At 35.8% G+C, this 24,067-nt stretch overlaps 1 protein-coding gene across 8 annotated transcripts in view; it reads left to right on the forward strand.

Moving 5' to 3' along the window:
• The window catches only part of WDFY3 (WD repeat and FYVE domain containing 3), a 247,316-nt gene that overhangs the window by 169,678 nt on the left and 53,571 nt on the right, over positions 1–24,067 (forward strand). For 7 of the 8 annotated variants that reach the window (XM_074323991.1, XM_019731293.2, XM_019731299.2 and 4 more), the window contains 13 exons: positions 1,468–1,588; positions 1,737–1,954; positions 5,382–5,617; positions 6,823–6,957; positions 9,224–9,403; positions 10,833–11,066; positions 15,131–15,230; positions 17,185–17,345; positions 18,319–18,548; positions 19,640–19,749; positions 21,100–21,282; positions 22,215–22,372; positions 23,419–23,496. In XM_074323991.1, the coding sequence (XP_074180092.1) occupies positions 1,468–1,588; positions 1,737–1,954; positions 5,382–5,617; positions 6,823–6,957; positions 9,224–9,403; positions 10,833–11,066; positions 15,131–15,230; positions 17,185–17,345; positions 18,319–18,548; positions 19,640–19,749; positions 21,100–21,282; positions 22,215–22,372; positions 23,419–23,496 (2,144 nt within the window). The remainder of the gene's footprint in view (positions 1–1,467; positions 1,589–1,736; positions 1,955–5,381; positions 5,618–6,822; positions 6,958–9,223; positions 9,404–10,832; positions 11,067–15,130; positions 15,231–17,184; positions 17,346–18,318; positions 18,549–19,639; positions 19,750–21,099; positions 21,283–22,214; positions 22,373–23,418; positions 23,497–24,067) is intronic. The other variant, XM_019731296.2, reaches the window with a different exon arrangement.

Below are 24,067 nucleotides of genomic sequence, written 5' to 3' on the forward strand. Positions count from 1 at the left end.
GCCGTTGAATTCAATAACCACAACTAGTTAAAATTTTCTTGGATGAGAGTACAATAGTAAGGATGTCTAAATTAGCAGATTTTTCTGTTGCTCTGCTAAGTTGATGAGACTAGTATTCTTGTCACTTCATTGCCATTTGAAATAATAGAGAAAGTCAGAAGCACATTCCAGGTCTCGTTAGTATATGATGTTTATTGTTTATTTGCTATGGACTAAAGACTGTATTAAGAATAATACGATGTTCCAAAAAATTTAAACTATAGTTTTTTCTTTCAAGTAGTTTACACACTACTGAAGATACATCTGCAGAAAAGAAAATGGCTTGAATAATGATGAATAGTGAAATACTAATCAATGCAAAATAAAATAAATTGCATAGAAGGCCAATGTAGTGTGGAATAAAACATCAGTTTGAGTGGGAAGAGTTAATCTGGAAATTCCTTTCAATGTTAATTGTTTTAAACTATTTGAAAATTAGGGGAAGCATAACTGACAGTGAAAAACTAGACATTAAAATTAAGGAGAATTTTTAATTTCTGTATGGATTGTCCATTTCATTGAAAGGAAATGACTCTTATATCGATTTAGGTTGTGTAATATGCTTTCAATAAGACAGTTTGTAAATCACCAGTCCTGTGTCTCTTAGAAGGGAAGGGAATCTTGAAGTACCCCTCCCAAAGAGGAAGCACTAAATTAGCACTTAAAAGACAATGTTTAAGGGTACAAACAGTCCCTTGCTCAAACAAGTGAAAACGTATAACCATGGCAGTTAAAGTTTAGCCCAAGCTTCAGTTCTGGAATAGAGGACACCATGTGGATCGTGACTTACTAACTCGGCTCATTAGTGGCAGAGCTGGGCCTGAACACTGATGGCCAGTGCTGTGTGCTCCCTGCACTGTCCACTGAGAACCATGAGCTGTTTTCCTCCCTTTTCCACTTTCTCTTATGCATTTGTGTGCCTTTGCCTCTCTCCCATGCTATTTAATTCTAACTTTTCTTCATGTATCATGTACATTAAATATTAATAATTTATGCTTCCTCTTTTCAGTTTTTAAGTCAGGTAAATTTAACTATTTATGTCCTTAAAAATGAAACTGGAAGTTAAGGATTTGGATTATTATTTTTATTCATGTGATCCTCATTTGAGTACTTCCTCCTTGTTGGTAGGGGAGGGAAATATTAATGTAAAATGGGATTCACAGACTTTATTATCACTTGTTTAGATAATGTCAAATGTAAATAAACAATTTTCAGGATTCTAAAGAGAAATGATTTAATGGACCCTTTTTCTAGGATTCTAAAGAGAAATGATTTAATGGACCCTTTTTCTTACCCACTTTAATGGAAAGTACTAGAGAAAATGTATTCTAAAAGATATATTTTTCAGTGAGATTTCCTCGAATAGATTGGAATATATTATCCTGGTTTATCTGCTAGGGCAATTTAATGTATTTATTTTCATTATAGGAACTGAAGAAGAGTTTGGAGGTCTTGTATCTGCTAATCTTATACTTTTGAGGAACAGACTTCTAGATATCTTGCTAAAACTAGTTTACACATCTAAAGAAAAGACAAGCATTAATTTGCAGTAAGTAAAATATTTTTAGAATTGATGGTACCAGTGTTTATTACTAGTTAAACCCTGAAATTTATAGTGTCTCAAGAACTATTTTTTAAATTTGAAATCCTAATCCTTCAAACTAATGTTTTGTTTTCATCCATCCGTCTTTGAATAGAGCTTGTGAAGAACTGGTCAAGACACTGGGTTTTGACTGGATTATGATGTTTATGGAAGAGCACTTGCATTCCACCACAGTTACAGCAGCCATGAGAATCCTTGTTGTCCTACTGAGTAATCAGTCTATTCTCATCAAGTTTAAAGAAGGACTCAGTGGTGGAGGATGGCTGGAACAGACAGATTCTGTCTTAACTAACAAGATCGGAACTGTATTAGGTATGGGACTTTTACAGTCAGCTGCTTTAAAATAAGCTATTGTGTTTTGTGTTTAAATCTTATATAAGCTTGTACTCTTCAGTTTTCTGACAACCATTAAGAGTCATGAATTTTAATTAATGATAGAATAAAAGCTTTGAAAGTTTCATATTTGGCTTTTTTAATTGCAAAAGCAATTGAAGTCAGAGACAGGATATTAAGATGTGAAAAGTCAAGGGAATTCTTTACGATATTTTCATAGCATTTTTCTCTTTCTGATCTATAAGTAAGTAGCAAATTATCAGAACTGAATTAATAATAACAATAATTTTGAGTGCTTATTCTGTGCTAGTTACTAAACACTTATTCTCACAATAACCCTGTGAGGTATAAATACTGTCATACCCATTTTGCAGATGAGAAAGCCAAGGCATAGGGTTAAAGTCACTTGTCAGCTAGGAAGTGTCAAAATTTGAATCCAGGTCAGTCAACCCCACAGCCGATGTTTTTAACAGTTATGTTACATTGCCATTCCAGGATTTAAGCTCAAAGTTTCAGCCAAAGCTTCTTATTCTTTGCTGACCAGCTATGTGCTGTTTTCAACATGGAATTGAGCATTTAAGTAATATTAAAAAATTACAGTTTTCTATGTTAAGATATAGAAAGGTATATTTCTGTTCATGTTAATGACCTTGTTTGGGAAAATATTTTTAAGATGATGTCTTTATTGGAAATTACAATCATTATATTTTTAAAGTATTTTAAAAATATATTTGTCTTTATAACATTACATGTTCAGATCACATGTGATTGTATTCTGCAACAAGCATCAAAGTACCTATTTACACTTATGAGATGGGAAAATTAGGGATCAGAATTTAATATGTCATTTGTCTGTTTAAAAATATGTGAAAGTATCAATAGCTAGTGCTGCCTCTACTACTTTCTTAAATACTAAAGCTAATGATAAGAAGACAGCTTTCAACATAGAATTATTTTATTGTCATTTTACATGTGGAAAATGTCTGAAGAAACCTTATGTGTGATGAAGAAATTCACTGTAAAATGATTTCTCGAGAAAATTGCTTTAAAATACAAACCTAAAAAATATATGTATATAAATTTTAAGTTATCATTATAGATACTTTTATGATCTGAAAAAGAATCACTATTTTGTACTGACTCTGGGGGAGGAATATAGCCTACAAATGTTATTATTAAGAAATGTAGCTTATTGACGTTAATAATAATAGCTACTAAGAGAATAACTAATGCAAGGCACAATTGGAAGTGAGAGTTTTAAATGCTAATTAACATCACTAGTTCTCACTGAAGGCCAAAAACTAAAGTAGTAATAACTCCTGAGATTCATATAGCACATTGTGGTTTGCAAAATTCTTTAACATATATCATCTCATTTGGGCTTCGTGATTCTGGAGATAGGTACATATTTTATGATACATGAGTTATATTTGATAGGAAATAAACTTAATAAAGATTAATTTCTCTAATTAGGAAAGTAAGACTGTTAAATGCATAAGGTTCCTGAGTCACACAGTAATAGGGTCTACGTGTGTCTTCTGAATGTTAGGCCGTCCTCTTTTCTGTCCTCCATCACTTCAGTAATATCACAACAAGGTAGTTACACTCCTGTATCTAACCTACCTGGCTTCATGCCTTAGAATTTGTACATCCTTCATTGGTAACTACTTACACTTTATATATGCTGCTCTGGTTTTAAAAGAGAAATCTAGGTATTTAATTTATGTTTAATTTAAATTTGATTCAATTTAATTTTCCCTGAATGTGTATCTGATACATGTATGTATACATAGATATAGATATATAGTTATAGCATCTCATTTGATTCTATTTCTTTTTGACGAGCGACCTAATGCTTTTGAATGTTTTACTCACATTTATTAATTTATATCAAGTTTTTCTTTATGAATATACCTTCCATGTAGTTGTAACTTGAATCTAAGTTAATGCTGAATTATTAATAATACATTAAGTATTCTTTAAGATTAATTATAGGGGAAAACGGTGTGGGAATTTAGAAAGGAAAATGAATGCTAGTCTTGGTTTTCATTTAGGATCTGTAGTTGAATCAAAATTTTTTTCCTATTTAATGTATAAAATATCACTTTGTCTCTTTATTTCTTAATGCTCAAGACTTTTTTATACTCAAAACTTCATTTAGAATTCACCATAAACAAAAATCACTCAGCGTCCTCATGCAGCCAGTCTTTCAGAAATGACAATGGCGTTAAGAAGGGTGGGAGACACAGCATAACTACACAGGCTCCAAAGAGACATCCGGCTCCAAGTCCCAGTGCTACCACTCATGATCTTGATGACAATGTTCTATGTGATAGACCTAGGATGATAGCAAATACTCACTCACATGGGTCATTGTGTTTGAGAAATGAGATGACATTTTAAAGGGGTTGGTAAATTGCTGTGTAATTTTTTGTTAATTAGAAAAGCATGCTTCGGAAGATTAATTCATATCACACTGAACAATTTGTTGGGATGAAATATTTAAGAAGCCATCTAGATACACATTTCTCTTTTATTTTAAATAATAGCAGGTACATGCTTACTTCATCCTAAAAAAAGCTGGGGGAAAAAATGATACTCTTTTAAATAAAAATTGCTTCAGAATAAACATCAGTCCTTCATTTCTTGGTTACCATTCATAAAAGTTTTGCAATGAAACTCTGGCTAATATTCATGCTGTGCTGAGCCCTGTACTAGGTTTGAACCACGTGAGCTGTGTCCTGAAATCAGTTATGTAACAGGAAACGGGATTGATAGGAAGACTGACTCTAAGCCACTTGACTAATCAGTGACCATTTCCTGGTAGGGCTGTTTCTAGAAGGGAGTCTGGATGTTCAGAGAGCTGCAGTCACAGCAGGCTCGGGTTCGCTGTCCCACTGCTGGGCAACTTTCCAGTAGAATGACAGATCGTGTTGTGAGGAAGGATTATTTTGCTTATTCATTTTGTCTGGTCTCTAAATCTGTAGGTAATTTAAGGTTAACTCGTTTATGATGATTTTCAGGACAAATAAAATATATTAACTATATTATAGTAATTATATTTTTGTAGCATCCCAAATATTCCATATTTTAAATTTTACTTTCTTAGGGAAATGTTGGAGCTCTTTTGAAGTCATTCTTTTAACGAGCAGAATTTATATTACCTCTTGTATCTGGTTATCTCAGCTGTGTTTCATGACCTGTATCTTAATAGGCAGGCTTGCTGAAGCCAGAGAGATAGTAAGGGAAAACTTTTGACTGAAAGATTAATCCAACAATTGAATTGTCAATTGTCCGTATTAATATGAATGCTCTGGATGGAAATGTCACATATGCTGAATTACTCCTTTGTTAATGCAGCGTGATAATTGATTATTCATTTTGTGCTTGTTGTATTTCCTCTTAGGATTCAATGTGGGCAGGAGTGCTGGTGGGAGATCCACGGTCAGGGAGATTAACCGGGATGCCTGCCATTTTCCTGGTTTTCCAGTCCTTCAGTCGTTCCTTCCTAAACACACTAATGTACCTGCCCTCTATTTTCTGCTCATGGCATTGTTTCTGCAGCAGCCAGTTAGTGAGCTGCCTGAGAACCTGCAGGTCAGTGTGCCTGTCATCAGCAGCCGATGTAAGCAGGGTTGCCAGGTAGGAATTACCTAGGAAGGTGTAAGCGTCATTATATATGCCCCAGAATCACCATAGGGTAATGAGTTCATAACAGTAAAACCACTGATGCCCTCCCTTTCTCACATTTAGGGTGTGATTTGGGACAGAAAAATCTGAAAATACCATAGGAGATTTTCCCACAAAGAAGTCCTTTATCCCTATTTGTTCTTTTTATCTTTATGTTTATTCTATATAATTACATATACATAAAGGCTTTGGATAATATGTTAATGGTGATTTAAAGAATTCTCTTGAGTTATGTGATTTTTATCTAGAAATATAATTTCATTTCTGTAGAATTAAAAATGAAGGGAGTGGTATATATACCATAAAATTAATTAGGTGGACATGACAGGATTCTTAGTGCAAGTTTTGATGAGAAAAATGGTTTTGATTTCTTAATGGGAAATAACATCCATGTTAGGAAAACAGTAAGGCTTTGCTTGATTTCTAACGAAGAGCCTTGGAGTTACCAATATATAGCTTATTAATGTGCACTGCAAAGACTTAGGTAAAAATTTAGTTTTAAACTGAACTATATGTCCATCATAATGCCAAATACTATTCAAATCAATTCTAGTAATTGACAAAACCTTTTAAATGAAACCACTGAGTCTGTTCCCTTACATTAAATCAAGATAATGATTTATGCTTAGCAGTGTTTGGTTAGTTATGTAATTTTTCAAAATAAGCATGACACCATGGTCAAAAAGTGTTACATAAAACTGCTATGAATAAATCTCAAACTGATTTTTATTTTGTCAAATCTTATCTGTATGTAATCCAAACGTGAATTAGAACATTGCTGAGAGTACGGGGGAAAATAAGTTCAACGTGCTTTTTAGAAAGGTCCTGCTTAAAATCACCAGTTCTAAAATTTCATCTCCCAGCTAATTAGCACGTATATTGTTTTTGTTTGTTTTCTTGAAAGAAAAACGTGGAAAACAATGTTTACACCTTAGCTACCTAAGACAGAATGATACATAGCATTCACTTTTTCTTTATAAATGTAAAAATGAGTTTTAAAATTTAGGAAGGAGCAGTGCTAGGTCTCTGTCTCTTCATCATTGCTCACTGTGAAAAATAACTAGTTTCAAAGAAATTTTAGAATATTAGAACTTAGGAGAGTTGCTACTCAAAAAAAATTGCCAGTGGCTAACCTTTATTCACTTTCACCTCCGCAGTTTGATTTGGATTCCATTTGGACATTTATCTTTGGCGTTCCTGCCTCCAGTGGAACTGTGGTCTCTTCTATCCATAACGTGTGCACAGAAGCTGCTTTTCTGCTACTGGGAATGCTCCGCAGCATGCTGAACTCAGTAAGCTCCCCGAGACACTCACGCCTATCGGGTGTCCTTCCTGCTTGGGACTTTTTTTTTTTAAATAGAGGAATCTTTTGGTAACATAACTATGTGTTTACTGCATGGTCTCTATAACCTCAGCCTCTCTGTTTTGTTACCTCTAATGCAAGGACGAACCTTGCAGCTGTTAAGACCATTGAGTCTGGAGCCCTGCTGAGTTCAAATCCCATCTGTGGTACTTATGTCATACTAACCTCTATGTGCTTCAGTTTTCTTGTGTATGAAATACTGGTGATAATAGAATTTATCTCTTAGGGTGGTTGTGAGTGTGTAATGAGTTAATATGCACAAAGCACTTATAAAAGTGCCTGATATATTAAGTGCTTCATAAGTGTTAGCTGATATTATTATTGTTAGAAAATATATATTACAATGTAAACATGTATAGGATGATATATATTGTAGTATATGTCATTACAATAATATGTTATTTGAACTTTTAAAATCACTTTTATTTAGAGATTAAAAATATTGTCAGTGCAAGTTTTGTTTTTTCTAATTATTTCTAATGTAGATTTATGAAGAATTGAAAAAGTAAATGACAAAATGTGTAAGTTCCTATCTATCTTACAGGAATACTGTGAATAAGGACTTAATTTGTTTACATAATTTAGGATCACATTGTAAGATGAGTTAGTAACTAGACTGTTTGGATTACAAGTTATGACAAATCTTATTTTATTCAAAACTATTCTTATGCCATCTTAGAAAAGAACATTACCGTTACCTGTATTAATCTAGAATGTTTTAGGATTTTTGTTTGGATTCCTATTCATAAATAAATATAAACATCTGAGTTATTTTTTTAAAAAGCCACTCTGGACAAGTATTAAAAGATAGGCATTGTTCAGATATATTCCGTCCTTGTTACTTTTTTTAATCATTGTTATTGTTGTGTTGCTGTTAAGAAAAAACACACTTTTGTGTGTCTCCTGTACTCTGAATATTCTACTATAACACTACTTCATTTCTGACACACTGGTCACCAAATATGTGGGGGATTTTGCCACACTATCTGGTTGTTCCATTCAGTTCACTTCAGTTCTGACATGTCTTCCTGTAGATAGCATCGGACCCCACAGGTTAAGGGTTCAGCCCCACAAGACGGCCTCTCTACCAGACACCAATCGCAAATCCAAGTTGTTACCTGTGCCTCTGACGTACTAGCTATAAATCAGAGGTTCCCATAACTGAGGAAAACAGTTTACTTGCGAGGTTACCAGTTTATTATAGAAGGATATAATTCAGGAACAGCCAGATGGAAGAAATATATAGGACGAGGTATGTGGGAAGGGGCATAGACCTTCCATGTCCTCTTCATCCGGCCACTCTCCCAGCAGCTCTGTGTGTTCACCAACCCAGAAGCTCTCCAGACTTCATCCCTTTGAGTTTTTACTGACGCTTCATTACCTAGTAATCATTACAATAGTGATTGATTAAGTTGTTGGCCATTGGTGATCGTGCTCAAGCTCTAGCCACTCTCCCCTCCTTGGAGTTTGGGGAATTGGAACTTTAGGGCTGAAATTTTTAACCCTTTAGTCATGTGGTTAGTTGCCCTGCAAGCCTCCGTTGTTAGGGTCTTTCCAAAAGTCACCTCATTAACATAAACTCAGGTGTGGTTGAAAGGGGCTTGTTATGATTAACAAGACACCTTTATGGCTCTTGTAACTTAGAACAGTCCAATGATTTTAGGAGCTCTGTGCCAAGAAAACGATGAAGACCAAATATATATTTCTTACTACAAATCACAGTATCACAATTGCATAATGGTTAAGAGCATTGTGTTTGTCATTTTACATGACAGTGTGAGGCTCAGAAATGTGAAGTAACTTTCCCATCTTCTATCTTACCCCTAAGTCTGGCGTAAGGGACGATGGGGCAACTTTGTTGGTAATTCAGCCACCATTGGCACCGGCTATACTCAAATGTTTTGATAATGATGAATAATTAAAACCACTGATTCCAGTTACTGAGCTGTGAGTACTCCTCTGAAGAGACAAGAATCCTGTTGGGTACTAGGGGACATTGTTTTTGTTTTAGCTTATTTCTCGATTTGTTGTCATGAGTGTGGTTTTTAAAAGAAATCAGGACCATCAGTATATCCAGTTTTAGAAGAGTAGTGAGTATGCAAAACAGGTGGAAATGAATGTAAAATTATTTTTAAATAATTTGTAGCAGTGTCAGTTTTTCTAACATGTTTTTTCTTTTCTTGTCCCTGTGATAGCCTTGGCAATCAGAAGAAGAGGGATCTTGGCTCCGAGAATATCCTGTGACCCTGATGCAGTTCTTTCGATACTTGTATCACAACGTTCCAGACCTGGCCTCCATGTGGATGAGCCCTGATTTCCTGTGTGCATTAGCAGCCACCGTCTTCCCCTTCAACATTCGCCCTTACTCAGAGATGGTAGGAAAGGGGGAGGAAAATGTCAAACTGCAATTAGTCTGCTCCAATGGTTAGCAGATTTTTTATTTTTTGTTTTTGCCAGTCTTTTAAGCTTTTTACCACTTTATAGTTTCATAACTTTCTACTTCACCTCTTACATGAAAATCTGGTGTCTAGCTCCCCACACTCTCCTTCTGCTTTCCCCTAAAATAACAGTGAAATCAACTTCCTGTTCTTATTTACCATATTCTTGTAAGTTCCACGTTAGTGACTTCCCTCCCCAAGTGGCTGTGGATCCATTTCTTATTTTATGTGATGACAGCTATGTAATTGTGAAATGTTCTTTCCAGGTTACAAGACTAGGCCAACCAAGTGTAGCTCTAGTTTATTTATCTCAAGAATTAGGCATTTCCTGAATTTAGGCTTTACAAATTAATATAGGATTGGTTGTCTTTATAAAAAAATGAAATATACATATGTCTTTTTGTTCAGCTTTTCTTCTTTCGATCAACTTTTATCTTTCATATTTTGTACTAATTTAATTGAAAATTGCTAGACTGTGGTCATATATAGTATACATACTTCTTTTGTCCTTTAAAACAAGCACAAAAGCCAGTTATTTCTCCATAGTAATTCAGAATTTCATGATGTGTTTCCTCTTATTTCCACTATTTACTCTAGGGCCTGGAATAAACTACCTTCTTCATACTAATTTTTCTTCATGTATAAAGGTGAAATATTCATTCTAAAATTGTGGGACTTTTTAGGAGAAAGACAAGTGTAACACATGACCTTAACACCCTGGCTTATTTATAATTTTAAAATCCTCATTTTTGGTAAAATAGACCTTAAGTAATACTTAAAAGTTATTTTTTTTTTTTAAATGTCTTCTACTCCCTCTTTCTTTTTACGTTGGCTGAAATTTGGCACTGGTTTTATTTTTGTTTTGTTCATTTAGTTTTTTTGTGCTTTTTGTTTTGTTTTGTTTTTTTATTTTGTTTTGTTTTTATCTGCAAACATGGCTCAGCCTTTAGGTGCTACCCTTATGCCAGGTCTTTATCTGAAACTCTATGCCATTTGACTTCTCAGTAGGTATGTTTCAAATATGCAAATATATTTTTCTCATTTTATTATTTCAGTTATTTTAAGTGCAATTATCCACAATAGAGATAAAATTCAGCATAAAACAGATATATGGTTAGTGGCAAGTCAGCACTTTAATATTAGAAAGAGCATGTGTTGAGTAACCCTGACTACAGTACCCGATTACTACCTTGAGAGGAGGAGCCAAGGAAAGCAAAGTGAAGTTATGTGTTGAATAGCTCAATAGGAGGTAAGTGTTGAAGGAAAATACTATTGCTGCTACAATTTGGTTTTTAGGAAACTTGGAAGTAAAAACACCAAATACAATTGAGCGTAACTAGCATATATTTCCACTTAATTTTACTAGGTGACAGATCTGGATGATGAAGTTGGATCTCCAGCAGAAGAATTTAAAGCCTTTGCAGCAGACACAGGGATGAACAGAAGCCAGTCTGAGTACTGCAATGTGGGCGTCAAGACATATCTGACCAATCACCCAGCTAAAAAGTTCGTTTTTGACTTCATGCGGGTCTTAATAATAGACAACCTCTGTCTTACCCCTGCCAGCAAGCAGACTCCACTAATTGATCTTTTGTTGGAGGTAAAAACAAAGAAACTTATGTATACCTGTTTTGCATTATTTTTATAATTAGAACTTTAATAACCAAGCAAGTTTTATGCCAAATACCTTTCAGATTTTTAATTCTTCTGTTTTGTATAGGTAGAACATGTCATAGACCATGAGAATTTTTTATCCCCAATGTGCTTTATATCCTATCAATTTGTTTCTCTTTCCCTTACTGAAAGCATGTCCCTAATTCAATCCTTTAGCACCCTTTCCCGAGACCATAAATCGACAAACCTTAAAGGGCCAAATAGTAAATATTTTAAGCTTTGCAGGTTATATGGTCTTTGTCACAGCTATTCAACTCTGCCATTGTAGCTAGAAAGCAGCCACAGACAGTATGTAAACGAATCAGCATGGCTGTGTTCCAGTAAAACTTTATCTACAAAAACAGACATAGGCTGGATTTGGCCCACAGGCTAAGTGCGCCAGGACTCACTGAAAATAACACATTTTATGAAAGATTCAATCAGTGCAGAGACTAACTTCTTTTCTCTCTGAGGAACTTCCTATGTACTTGCAGCAGTTTTGACACTACACCTGCACTTCCTCTGCACCCTCTAGTGGCTACTACAGTTAACTTTTTATTTGAAACCTGAAAACCACAGCAGATGTCTTTTTTATTCATGGGAAAATATTTGGTCAATAAATAGAAATCACTAATGTAATGTAGGCTCCAGTCATGTTAAGCATTTTAACTAGGACCACAATGTTTAATACTGGCAGAAAAATAGTCAGTTTCAACCATAATCCACATAGCAGAATTTATAAATATGCCTGGTAGAGCTTGTCCTTGGAAACTTTAAAAATAAGAGAAAAGATGGCCAATATCTTAGTGCATTAGATAAGAATTTGAAGCATTCTATGCAAAATGAAATGGTAATCAGAAAATAACAGAATAAAGTTCAGAAGAGATGTATGTAAAAAAGCTTAACAGCTAGAAAACAAAATAACACATATATGGAAGTTATGTGGTGAGTGTATATAACATTTTGAGTCTTGTAGGAAAGCTAATAGCCAATTAATTAACCATGGGCAAATGATATAGTTGTCTTTTATTTATGTTTTCTGTATTGTTCAGTAGGGAAAGTTTGATATAACATGCATTAACCTTGAGGCAACCTTCTCATTGTTGTGGACACTTAATTTACCCCACACTGGAATTGTGTCTGATTGTAGTAGGGAGTCAGGGTAGTGGGGTTATATTTCAGGAAGAAGCAGAGTGTCAAGATGGAAACTCCCAAATAAGAGTATAAACTCCTTAAGTTAGGGACCAACTTTCATGTGTTCTTTTATCTCTCACAAAATTAACACAGTGTCGTGGTGAGTTCTTTAAGTATTTTTGAATGATTTAACTATAAGTACATCTCTGGAAGTTCCTGAACAGGAAGATGTGATACCATCTAATAAAAAAAGATACAAATTTGCTTTCAAAAAATTAATTTAATACTTTGAGGAACTTCAAATCTAATACACACATATAGAATACACATACAAAAAATATTGAGAGAAAATACTATTGCACTCCATGTCTTCATATGGTATAAAAAAATAAATTAGAAGCATATGGTTTTTGGATGTTACGATTATGAAGTCTTTATCTCTGAAGAAGAGAATTACTGTATACATTTACCATTTACCTATGTACATGTAGGAAGGGGTTTGAGACAACTGATTTCCAGTCTGATACACCCGAGCCAGGCCATCTTCGGTCGTAGGATTGTTGGAATCTCATCATAAGAGTACCTATTTACTTGGTTATATCTACAGAAGAATGTGTGAAATTAACTCTATTAGCACTCTATAAAAATAAGTGATTCCCATTCGCATAGACTGGCTTGATGTGACACAAGCCCTGTACAAGAGAGGCAGTGTGGTGCAATAGAAAGAGTACGGGTTTTTCAGTGGGAAATACCTGGTTTGAATTGTGGCCCTGCTGTTTATTCCATACACATTTTAATCTCACTGAGCTAAATTAATTCTTTGCGGAATGATATTATATCTTGTCTCTCCTTCATGATTGTTGTGAGAGTTATATATACGTCAGTCATCCAGCAAAAAACGTTTTGAGAAATTGGATGTGTGCTGGTTATAGCCGTGTGACCTTGGCCAAGCTCAGTTCTCTTCACCGCTTACAGTTTTCCCATCTTTTAAATAGTGTAAAAATCAAACCCATCTCTTGTGAGAAGTAAATAAGATAATACATTTAAGATGCGCAACACAGGACCTGGCGTGTAAGACTTACTCAAACAATTAAGTGGCCTGTGTCAGCTTCTACAAGGGTGTAGTCTTCACCGAGCTCCCATTCACCGGTGTCCTCTGCGGTCACCACCAAGCACCTTATGGAGGGCCAAGCGCATAGGCTGCACATGAATACTGCCATGGCAGCAGGAGGAAAGTGCATGAGAACGTATCACAAAGCATTTGTACATCACCTAAAGGAAAGATAAAGAACCTCAGGGGGCTCAGTCGGAGTGTGTGCCTATCTGATACCCTAAACAATTTTCTGTTGTCTGAGGAGTTGACTACTCTATTCCAGCCATCTTCTAAAAGACTTCCCCATTCACATCAGAGAGAAAGCTGCCCTGGGTGACTGCAGGGCAGTAAACAAACCAAAAGGAAGTGGCAAAACTGGGCAGAGAATGCCCTATATACAGTGACCGAGAGAAGCACCACCCAGAGGAGTACATAGCACAGAACCCTCCCCTGTAAGGCTCTAGCCATTACAGATGCCTCGAAATACCAAAGGCCCTTTCTGCCAGAGTCCCCATGTGCTCCCGGGGGCTCTGTGGCCTGTGCACGTGGACGTTCTGCATGTATCCCCAAGCCTCAAAAAGGAGGTTTTGATTCTCTAAGACAACGTTGTTGAGTGGCTTTGCTGTTTTCCTGGGGAAGATGTATCTGACAGCCAGAGGCCAGAGCAGGTCACAGTACTTACTTCCCCTATCTTCATTCTGCCCCGAACTCATCCTGGTTGTCTGGTGGGCCGACCAGGTTTATCGGAAAGAATGATGAGGAGATTATAGGAGAATTGAACTTGTTCTACATTTGTTAACTTTAAAATGGAGATTTTTAGTACAGCTGGAAGAATATGGCCTAGCAGGCAAGGCCATGAACTTTGGCCTTGAAGAAGTTGAGTTTTGCACCCTAGTTATGACTTGACCAAATGACGTAACCTCTCTAAGCTTCAGTTACCTTATCTCTAAAATGGGCTGATTGTATCTTCTTCCAAGAGATATTGAGAGAAGGTACATGCAAGCACTGTGTTTAGAATATAATAGTCGTCCAATAAATGTTTTTAAAAAAACCGAGTGCCTTTGAGACAACTATGCGCTCATTCATAATGTCTTAAGTCCTTTAAAAGTTATACTGTGATAAATCTCTGCAAAAAACATTTGAACTCGGCAATTAGAGCCAAAAACAAGTGTAAATTCTGGGTCAGGATCACTGGTGTAACAATTCAGGGAAAGGAATCAGACGATTAAAGGCCTGTGGTGACTGGACCAGCCTTAAGAAGTCCTTACAGAATACAAAAGAGTATTTTTGATCAAGTAAAAATCGTGTTGACTGATCAAGCTACTTCTCTATGTTCTGTGGTCTCTCTGCTTCACAGACTTTAAAATTTTTCTAGTTAAGCTTTGATAAAACCTATTTATTATTACTTATCCTGTTAAACACCTTGAGTTATGATCGCGAATGAGCTTTATGATTTCTTTTATCTGTATCTCATTATAAACTGCCAAATCTCTTTTGAAAGTGAGGTAGAATAATAGATTATCAAGTATTTATTAAATACTTAAAATGTTTAGAATACCATATTTGGAGGAATCGATTCAAAAGATGTTTTATTTTTGCTTCACATTGTTTTTAATTCTGTGGTCAGAAATATAAGAGTATAAGAATATATATCATCTCTAGTGTTATATTTTATTTACCAGTGAGTTATTTTTTAATCCTTTTGATATATTTAGTAATGTAATTATGGTTGAGCCCTTATCTTTTAGTTGGTTCTGTTTCTAATTCTAAATTTTATTGATTAGGCTTCCCCTGAAAGATCTACAAGAACTCAGCAAAAAGAGTTTCAGACTTATATTTTGGATAGTGTGATGGACCATTTGCTTGCAGCTGATGTATTATTGGGTAATACTGTTTTATTTTCACTTTAAAAATATCTATAATCACGCTCCTTCTCTCTAAACCCCAAGTATATCTTCTTTTTAAGTTCATCTCTTTCCGTCTTTTCTGTGCATTTTCCCCTCTTGTTGCTATGTTTCTATAATGAGGAAAAGGCCCTCCTAGCTCTTGCCTTTGAATCTGGGATAAAGACCAACAACAGGAAGTACTTAGGTGCTTGTCCACATCTGTGCAGGAAAAGGACAAGGAAAGAGAAAAAATGTTTTAAAAACAGTATTACATGAGCTATCATATGTTTGTGAGTATAATACTTCTTTTAATTAACCTTTTCATTTGTAATACAGTTACAAATTGTAAATGTAGAGCTCCATGAATTATCACGCACTCAGCATGCCTGTATAAAACCACTCAGAAATGCATAACCAGCACCCCCAGAAACTCCCCTCCTACCCTGACCCAGTTAGGACGCACTAAATCCTGTCCCAAGTTCTAAAACAACAGATTTGTTTTGCCTGCTTTTAAACTTTTTGTAAATGGAATCATACAGTATGTATTCTTTTTCAGTCTAGCTTCTTATACTCAACATTCTATTTGTGAGATTTATCCATGTTGCATGTAGCAGTTCATTTATTTTCATCACTATGTAGTATTCCATCATATGAAGATCTAAATTTATCCATTTTGCTAGCGATAGACATTTAGTAGTTTCCAGTGTGAGACAAAAATAATACTGCTGTAAACGTTCTTGTTCATCTGGATCACATGTGTGTACAATGGTAAGACATAATCTTTTGAGTATATACCTATGAGTGGAATTTCATAGGCATGTATGTTATTCTTTTGCATGGCTTCCAGGACGTTAACTCAAAACACATAAAAATGTTTTTTTCTGTATATCTCTATCTAGTTACAGTAAAAATACAAAATTTGATACGTTTACAGTGGAGCTAACAGTTATAAGTAAAACAATGATAGAATTTAAAGAAGAAGGAAAAGTCATCATTTAGTATATTTGCTACTTGAGTTATTGATAATAATAATATTAATCATAGAACATCCATGCTATTAAATTATCATTTTTTTGCAAAGTAAATTTGCCAGGAAATCTTTAGTATTGTCTTAACATGCAACTCTCAGAGCCTGGTGTCAGGTCAAACTTTTGTATTTGTTTTTTATCACTTGAGATACTGCTTATGTAGCATCACCTTACTACAGAAAGACACAAAAGGAAGAGTTTTGCGTGATGGAGTAATTTAGAGTTAGGTTATAAGTTGATTACTGCAATATGATTACTACAATAATCACAGTAGTGGAGGCTCCAGAATTTCTAGAAAGGGGGAGCTTAAGAGGCGGCATTCTGGTGAGGAGAAGAGCTAGGGTGATTACTGTTCACGGTACAGAACAAGGACCCTGAAGACATTGGGTAGCTTTTCAATGAGAGACAGTGGCAAGGGGGTGAAAGGCAGCCCTTGGCACCACCACACTGATTATGCTTTATTTTTCACAATTCTGAACCTCTCTTCTGCCTGTATTGCTTCATCGCTATTAAAGATTCACTGCAAAATCAGGAGTTTTGTTTGATGGTTTGTTTTACCATTCATTAGTTACACAGGATCAGTTTACAGCTAATAAACTGATTTAAGCTTTCTCTCAAATGGAGCTCACCTGTCACTGACAGTTGAAGCAGAAGAACTGTTTGCTTATCACAGGCTGTCTTAAGGCAGTAAGATTTCACAGTCTCAATCTATAACATTTTTATCCTGAAGAAGTTATTTCTTCCGACATTTATCATGGTTTTTAGCCATTAATATCATTTTCTCATTTTCTTATGGTAAATAAGAGTAGTGATGTTATTTCTGAATGTCGTAGATGTGCTCCGTTTGCCTGATGTGTGTGAAGATCTGGTCTTGTGCTGGTAGTTATCAATTTTCTTAGACATCTTTTTCCTGCTGGAATTTAGGGGAAGATGCATCTCTACCTATTACCAGTGGAGGAAGCTACCAGGTATTGGTGAACAATGTGTTTTATTTCACACAACGTGTGGTGGACAAGCTTTGGCAAGGCATGTTCAACAAAGAATCTAAACTTCTTATAGATTTTATAATTCAACTAATTGCACAGGTAATCCATTGTCACTATTGTTATAGAGTACATGTTTTCTGATTGAAAAACTTTGCCTAAGATGTCAGAATTGTTGGAAATAAGTGTAAGTAATAAGATAATGAATGTGAACATCCGTGTAAAGCTCAGCGTGTTTAAAAGGGAAGAAAACATGTAGCGTTGTAACCCTTTCTCCCTTGCCCATGGCACCTGTGTCCTTTGTGAAGGTGCCTGTTCCCTCAAGCTGTGGGCTATCACTGATCTGCCCATTGGTGTCGCTTTTTGCTATCTAGATAGCCTCCTTTGGCTATAAATAATTTAAGTTAATATGATTCGATAGGTTTTTACAGTACATCAGTGTGTCAAGGCTAACCGAGCATGAAGAGTTGGTGTTAAAGGAATAGTCTCTTCTTGTATTTGAATCTTCACAAGGCCCATTTTACTGCTTGTTCCTTTGAAGATGTCATTTTCGTGTGTGTGGGTCATACCTTTGACTAAGGAATATTGGCCCAATTTGGCACAAGTGATTAATATGACTCAATACATAATGTAGAAAGTAGGAAATACTATTATCCTGTTATATTAGTGTAGGGTGCTTAGGGTCTTGCAGATAACCTCAGAATTTTTTAAGAGATGAATTTCTATCTAAGCCAAAAAGTTCTGAAGTGAGGGGATGAAACTAAAATGTCACAAGAGGTTTTTACTAACAGTTAGGTGATTTTTTTTTTTCCAGTAATTTTGAGTAGAGGTCATTCACCCTGACAAAGCCTGTGTGTTAGCAGACTCCCCAGATGGCACTTCCTCATGTTCTCGGGGAGGCTGCTCTGCTCCACAGTGTTGGAGCTTTGTCTTTTTTAACTTAGCACCCTTAGCTTAGCACTACTTAGCTTGCCATCTGGTACATAATAAACTTAATAAATGTTCATGTGTGAATGATAAGCAGATCTTTTATTTTTGTCCGTTTTACTAAATAAAGTATCTTTCATATCTCTAGTCAAAAAGAAGATCACAGGGGTTGTCACTGGATGCGGTTTATCACTGCCTCAATAGGACCATCTTGTACCAGTTCTCACGGGCACACAAAACAGTTCCACAGCAAGTAGCTCTTCTTGATTCGCTCAGGGTCCTGACTGTAAACAGGAACTTGATCCTGGGACCGGGGAATCATGACCAAGAATTCATTAGCTGTCTGGCTCACTGCCTTATTAATCTGCATGTTGGAAGGTAACTCCTTTAGGTTCCTTTTGCTGTCTTGAATTTGTCTTTGATGTTATTCCACCAGACTCTTTGTTCTGCGTTTTTGATAGCAGCATTTCTTTTTCCTTTCATCTCAGATTTATTTAAAGCTTCATGCAAAAAGTCAAAGACAAGTGTTGCATTTTTGCAGTGAAAGAATGAGTATTTTTCCTTAAATTCTGTATCTTTAAATTTTTCATTAATCACCATGTGTCCCATACATAATTTCTTAAAGTGAATAGAATGCACATCGTTGGAGGTTAAGAGGGATAAAAAGAAAAGAGTGCAATAAATAAATACAACAGTATACGTAAAATTGGCAAAATTAATATTTTCCCATTGACTGCTTTGACAGTTGTTATTTTTTTAGTGTCTGCTGGGGGCCAGGCATTAAATTGGGAACTGGGATGTGAGCAAGAAAGGCCTGTGGCAGGGTCTTGGAGCACGCAGTCTAGGAGAGAGGACAGATAACTAAGCAAGACCAGTCAGGTGTGCTGAGTGCTCTGCCAGAAGCAAGGTGCTTCCTAACCTGGAAGAAACTCCTGCTGAGTTGCATCTTCAACCTGGTTGAGGACGTGGTTAACTCTCTAAAGAGGATGGGGAGGAGTGATGCAGGAAGAAAGAGAGATCTGTGTGATTGCTCGGAGGGAAGAAAGCACATGACACATTTGGGAAACGCAAGTATTTCACTGCTACTGAGCAAAGAGTGGTGAGATAAGAGATAGAGAGGGGCCAGGGGCACAGGCATATGAGGAGAATGTTCTTAAATGAACTTTTTTGTAATTTTTAGGTAAAAATGTTAATAGTGATCAAAAAGCATCTTAAATATTAAGATGCTCATCTTTATGATGTAGTTTAGTTTAATTACATTTAGTCAAGTGGATGTGTGAGGTCACCCCTTAAAAATGGCATGTTCGTGATAAACTAGATGTTCTATTTTGTACAATTATGTCTGCCAATTATGGAATTTTGTAATAGAGCCAGCATTTTACTTGTGTCCGTAGAGTAATACTTTGTTATTATAATTTTTAGCCACAATCATTTCCTTCATGTAGTTTAAACTGACTTTAATTTTTCAGCAACGTGGATGGATTTGGACTGGAGGCAGAAGCCCGCATGACTACATGGCACATTATGATCCCCTCTGACATTGAACCGGATGGTGGTTACAGCCAAGATATTAGTGAAGGTAATTACCTCAGTTTTTTCCCCTTTCCTGCTCACTCATTAATTTCCAACGTTAACAACCAATTTCCCAGTAGGGCACACCTGTACGTACACTGATACGCACACTGACATATACCAACATGCCAGCTATACATGTCCTTAGATGCTAAGGTGGGAAAACCACTAACCACCGATATTGCTAGACCTGTCCATTTCGTAGTAACATCAGGAGACTTGGTGATGTTTACATTTACACAGTTAGTAGGGCAAATACAAACTTGGTACTTACCATAAAGAGAGCTGCCTATTGGTAGCATTAGGCATGTCATTAGAGGCAAACATTGCTTGAGACAGGTTGTAAGTACTACCATTTTTATTTTCTCTCTTTTTTTAATTTAGTTTTCCCACTGATTTTGTAAGTTTTATGCATGAAAGTCTGAGTGGATTGATTTCTTATTTCCACATTGTTTGGTAAAAAAGGTTAGGTAGTTATGGTAGTGTTTGTCTCCCCAGCAATACAGTGTGGTAGTTTTGCATAGGATTTTATCCTTTGGAAGTCCATCACTCATTCTTTTAGTCATCTGCACATTAACTTACGCTTTCTTCTTTCACCAAAAGTTCTTGAACCCCAGACACTGAGGATGCGGACGCAGTGATTGTTTTCACCCCCTCCCCTGTGCCCACCCCTAGCCCCCCAAGCCCCAGCCCCACGTCCCACAAGGAGCTGACAGTTTAGAACTTTGGTTCTCAAAGCAAGGCTCTCAGACTAGCAACATTAGCATCATTTGGGGACTTGTTAGGGAAGCAGATTCTCTGACCCCACTCAGATTATTGAAACTCTGACTGTAGAGACCAGCAGTCAGCAGACCTCCACGTGATTCTGATGCTTGCTAAAGTTGACAGGTTTCGAGCCAGAATCAGACAAATTATTAATAGCAAGGAATCCAAAGTAAGAAGAATTTAATAGTAAAAACTTTTTAAAAATACTTTGTTTATTATTTCTTTCCTTTTGCAAAATATTCAAGAACAACTTAATTTTGAACTTACTTTAAATATTGAGATCTAAAAATGTTGAATTAGGGGTATGTTCCTTTATAGAGAAGAAGCTAAACAATGAAATATATACGTGGTTTCCAATTTTATAAATAAAAATGCAGTCTTTTTGCATGAATATAAAGTTTCTTTTAAGTTTTCCAAGTAGCCAACCACATTTTTGGTTATCTGAATAATCCCTTTTACTGATCTAGAAATGACATGAAGCATTTTTTTGACAATTAAGTACTGTAGTTGAAATTCTTAAGATATAAAGCATGAAGAAAAATGCTAACTTTATATCGTGTTTTTTGATCAATTGCTTTTTTTCATTTCCTAGGGCGTCAGCTTCTCATTAAAGCTGTCAACAGAGTTTGGACTGAACTGATGCATAGTAAGAAACAAGCATTGGAAGAGCTTTTCAAAGTCACTCTACCTGTGAATGAAAGGGGCCACGTAGACATAGCTATAGCAAGGCCACTCATTGAAGAAGCTGGTTTGAAGTGCTGGCAGAATCATTTGGGTAAGAAAGTTTACAGAGATAGTGTCACCAAGAGATTTGCACATGGCTGTTGTATATGGGTACACTTTAGATATGTAATTAAAACTTTCCTTGAAGGGTACTATGACAGCAGTATAAATAAAAAATCAGTAGCGTATAACCCAATATAGAATGATTATGCTAAGATTTAGCTTTTCCTCTCTCTCTCTCTCTCTCTCTCTCTCTCTCTCTCTCTCTCTCTGTGTGTGTGTCTCGCGCTCGCTCTTTTTTTTTATATATATCAAAGATGTGTTATGCATCAGGCATCTATGAGATTGGAAAATAATGCATCACTCACAGCTTTAGTATGGTCACCATCTTGGCTTTGAGTCCACAATGCCCTATCTATAATTCTAAAGTTCAGAAACCCCTGAAAACCTAAGGTTTTTAAATTAATTTGGGCCGCAAACTCACTTATAGCAAAACCTAACCTCCATTTGTCCTACATGGTATGAATATTTACACATTTTGCTACAGAAATATTAATGTGTTGAATTATGGTTATCACAGTAAACATTATGGCAGTATTGTGTAATATGTACTCTATGCACCATATTGCCTTTTTAAAATTCAAAACATTCTAAATTCCAAAGCATGCCCAGCACCAAAGATTTCAGATAGGGGATTGTGAATTGTTATTAACATAGAAATGGAGTTCGTTAATTTGCGTATTACTGCAGAGCTGTGACATTTCAACCAAATATAATTAAAACCAGTATAATTGTTAAGTGGCTGTCTTTATACAAGATCACCAATAAGTAAATATATATTATAGAATGTCCGTGTCTGTAGTGTAATCTGCTTTTGATAACTACAGAATTGTGGTTTGTCACCATGATGAAAAAGTATTAAAAGTAAGACTAATAAATACATGGAGAAATTAATTGTTAAGTAATCTGATTTTAATTTCATAGCCCATGAAAAGAAATGCATAAGTCGAGGAGAAGCGTTAGTGCCCACCACTCAATCCAAGCTGTCCCGTGTCAGCAGTGGCTTTGGTCTTTCCAAGTTAACAGGATCGAGAAGGAATCGAAAGGAAAGTGGTCTTAATAAACACAGTCTTTCTACCCAGGTACATTATTTAGTTTCATTGATGATATTATTAGAAATTTATATTTCAGGGTTTAGTTGTAGTGTTTTATATAATACACTTATTGTGAAAAGCATATGATTTGAAATGGAACCTTTTCTGCATTTTTGCTTTAGAAGAGAGAAATAACCCAGATTATGGGAACTTCTCCCATTTTATTATGCAAAAATTGCATCAAGTGTTTCGTATTTACATTCATTTCATAACTACACATAAGGTGAAATTCAGATCTTGACATATAATTTTTCCAAACTTTCAATAATTTTGTTATTGATGATTTTATAAATTCTAAAGCAATAGCAGAAAATGACTTTTTTTAAAAAATAATTTTCTTGTATATACCTGCGATTGATTTTTCTTTTTAACTCGTCTGCCTCCAGTATTAATTTCTTTCTCATCGTACTTCCTTTGCCATCTTAGTGGCAGCTGGGAAAAGGGTCTGAAAAAAACAATGTGTGTCAGTCATTCCATTTGTCAGGTTGGGTTCTCCAGGAAGCATACTGTGAGATGGAGTTCAGTGTGCAGGATGTTTATTAGGGGTGCACTTGTGGTCAGTACCTGTGGAAGAAGGAAGCAGCGTTGGTCACAGAGAAATATCCGGCTACAGTGCAGGTCCAACGACAGACTCAGCCAACAAAATGGCCAGTCACAGCTGACCCGTACTGAGCTGAAATGACTGAGCCTACTTACCCCAAATCAGCCAGTCACTGGACATGGGATGCCCCGATAGCTCTCTGCAGCTGAAGTGGTCCCTGCGGGTACTGACAGCATCCACAGAGCCTGGGCAGCAAGCCCTTCCTTGAAGGGGCATTGGGGTGGGGGGGTGAGTGGGGGGAGTTTCTGTGTCCAGCACACAAGCCTCCATTAGTTTCATCATATAATTAATCTTCAGTGTTTTTGGTGTTTCTTTGTAATGGCGTTTTTAACAGAATTTTAACTAATTGTGCAGCATTAATTTCAAGGCTAGTTAACTTATTTTTTCCAGGTGATCCATGAAATATTAAGCCTCTTTTTCCATCCATTCTTAGGAGATTTCTCAGTGGATGTTTACACATATTGCTGTTGTTCGTGACTTAGTAGACACACAATATAAGGAACATCAGGAGGTAAGAATTCATAATCATAATTATGGTGTGTTTTGCGTTCCTTGAGTAGGATAGGACTCTGTTCCTCCTGATACCTTCCTAACCATTTTAAGGGTAAGTTGCTGAACCACATTCATCATTAGATGATAATTTTAATTATTCCCTGCCAACAGCTACTTTGACCATTAGTTTTATGATAGAAAAATTTGACTTTCTTATGGGCAGACATTTAAAAAACAACAAATTAGAAATTAGCACGGCTGAATCCTGCTAACGTTCAGTACTGACCTACTGCAATCTTTGTTCCTAATAAACATTAAAATATAATACAGATCGCTGTCTTTCAGACTTATCAAGGAAATCGTGAACATATGCCTCAAAGTCTCTGAGAAGTCTCTTAAAATTCTAAAAAGTGAAAAACTAAAAGTTTTTTAATTATTGGTTCTTGGTAATTATGTCATTACTGGTGCTTGGTGATTAAAAAATAAATTCAGTGAAAGCTTTTTTGTGAATTCGTTATTATTCAACAACTTATCCTAAATATTCTGTTTCCAAAATAACCATTTAAGGTCTATTGATAATTTCTGAATGA

This window comes from Rhinolophus sinicus, linkage group LG02, assembly GCF_036562045.2.
Source record: "Rhinolophus sinicus isolate RSC01 linkage group LG02, ASM3656204v1, whole genome shotgun sequence".
Taxonomy (NCBI): Eukaryota; Metazoa; Chordata; class Mammalia; order Chiroptera; family Rhinolophidae; genus Rhinolophus; species Rhinolophus sinicus.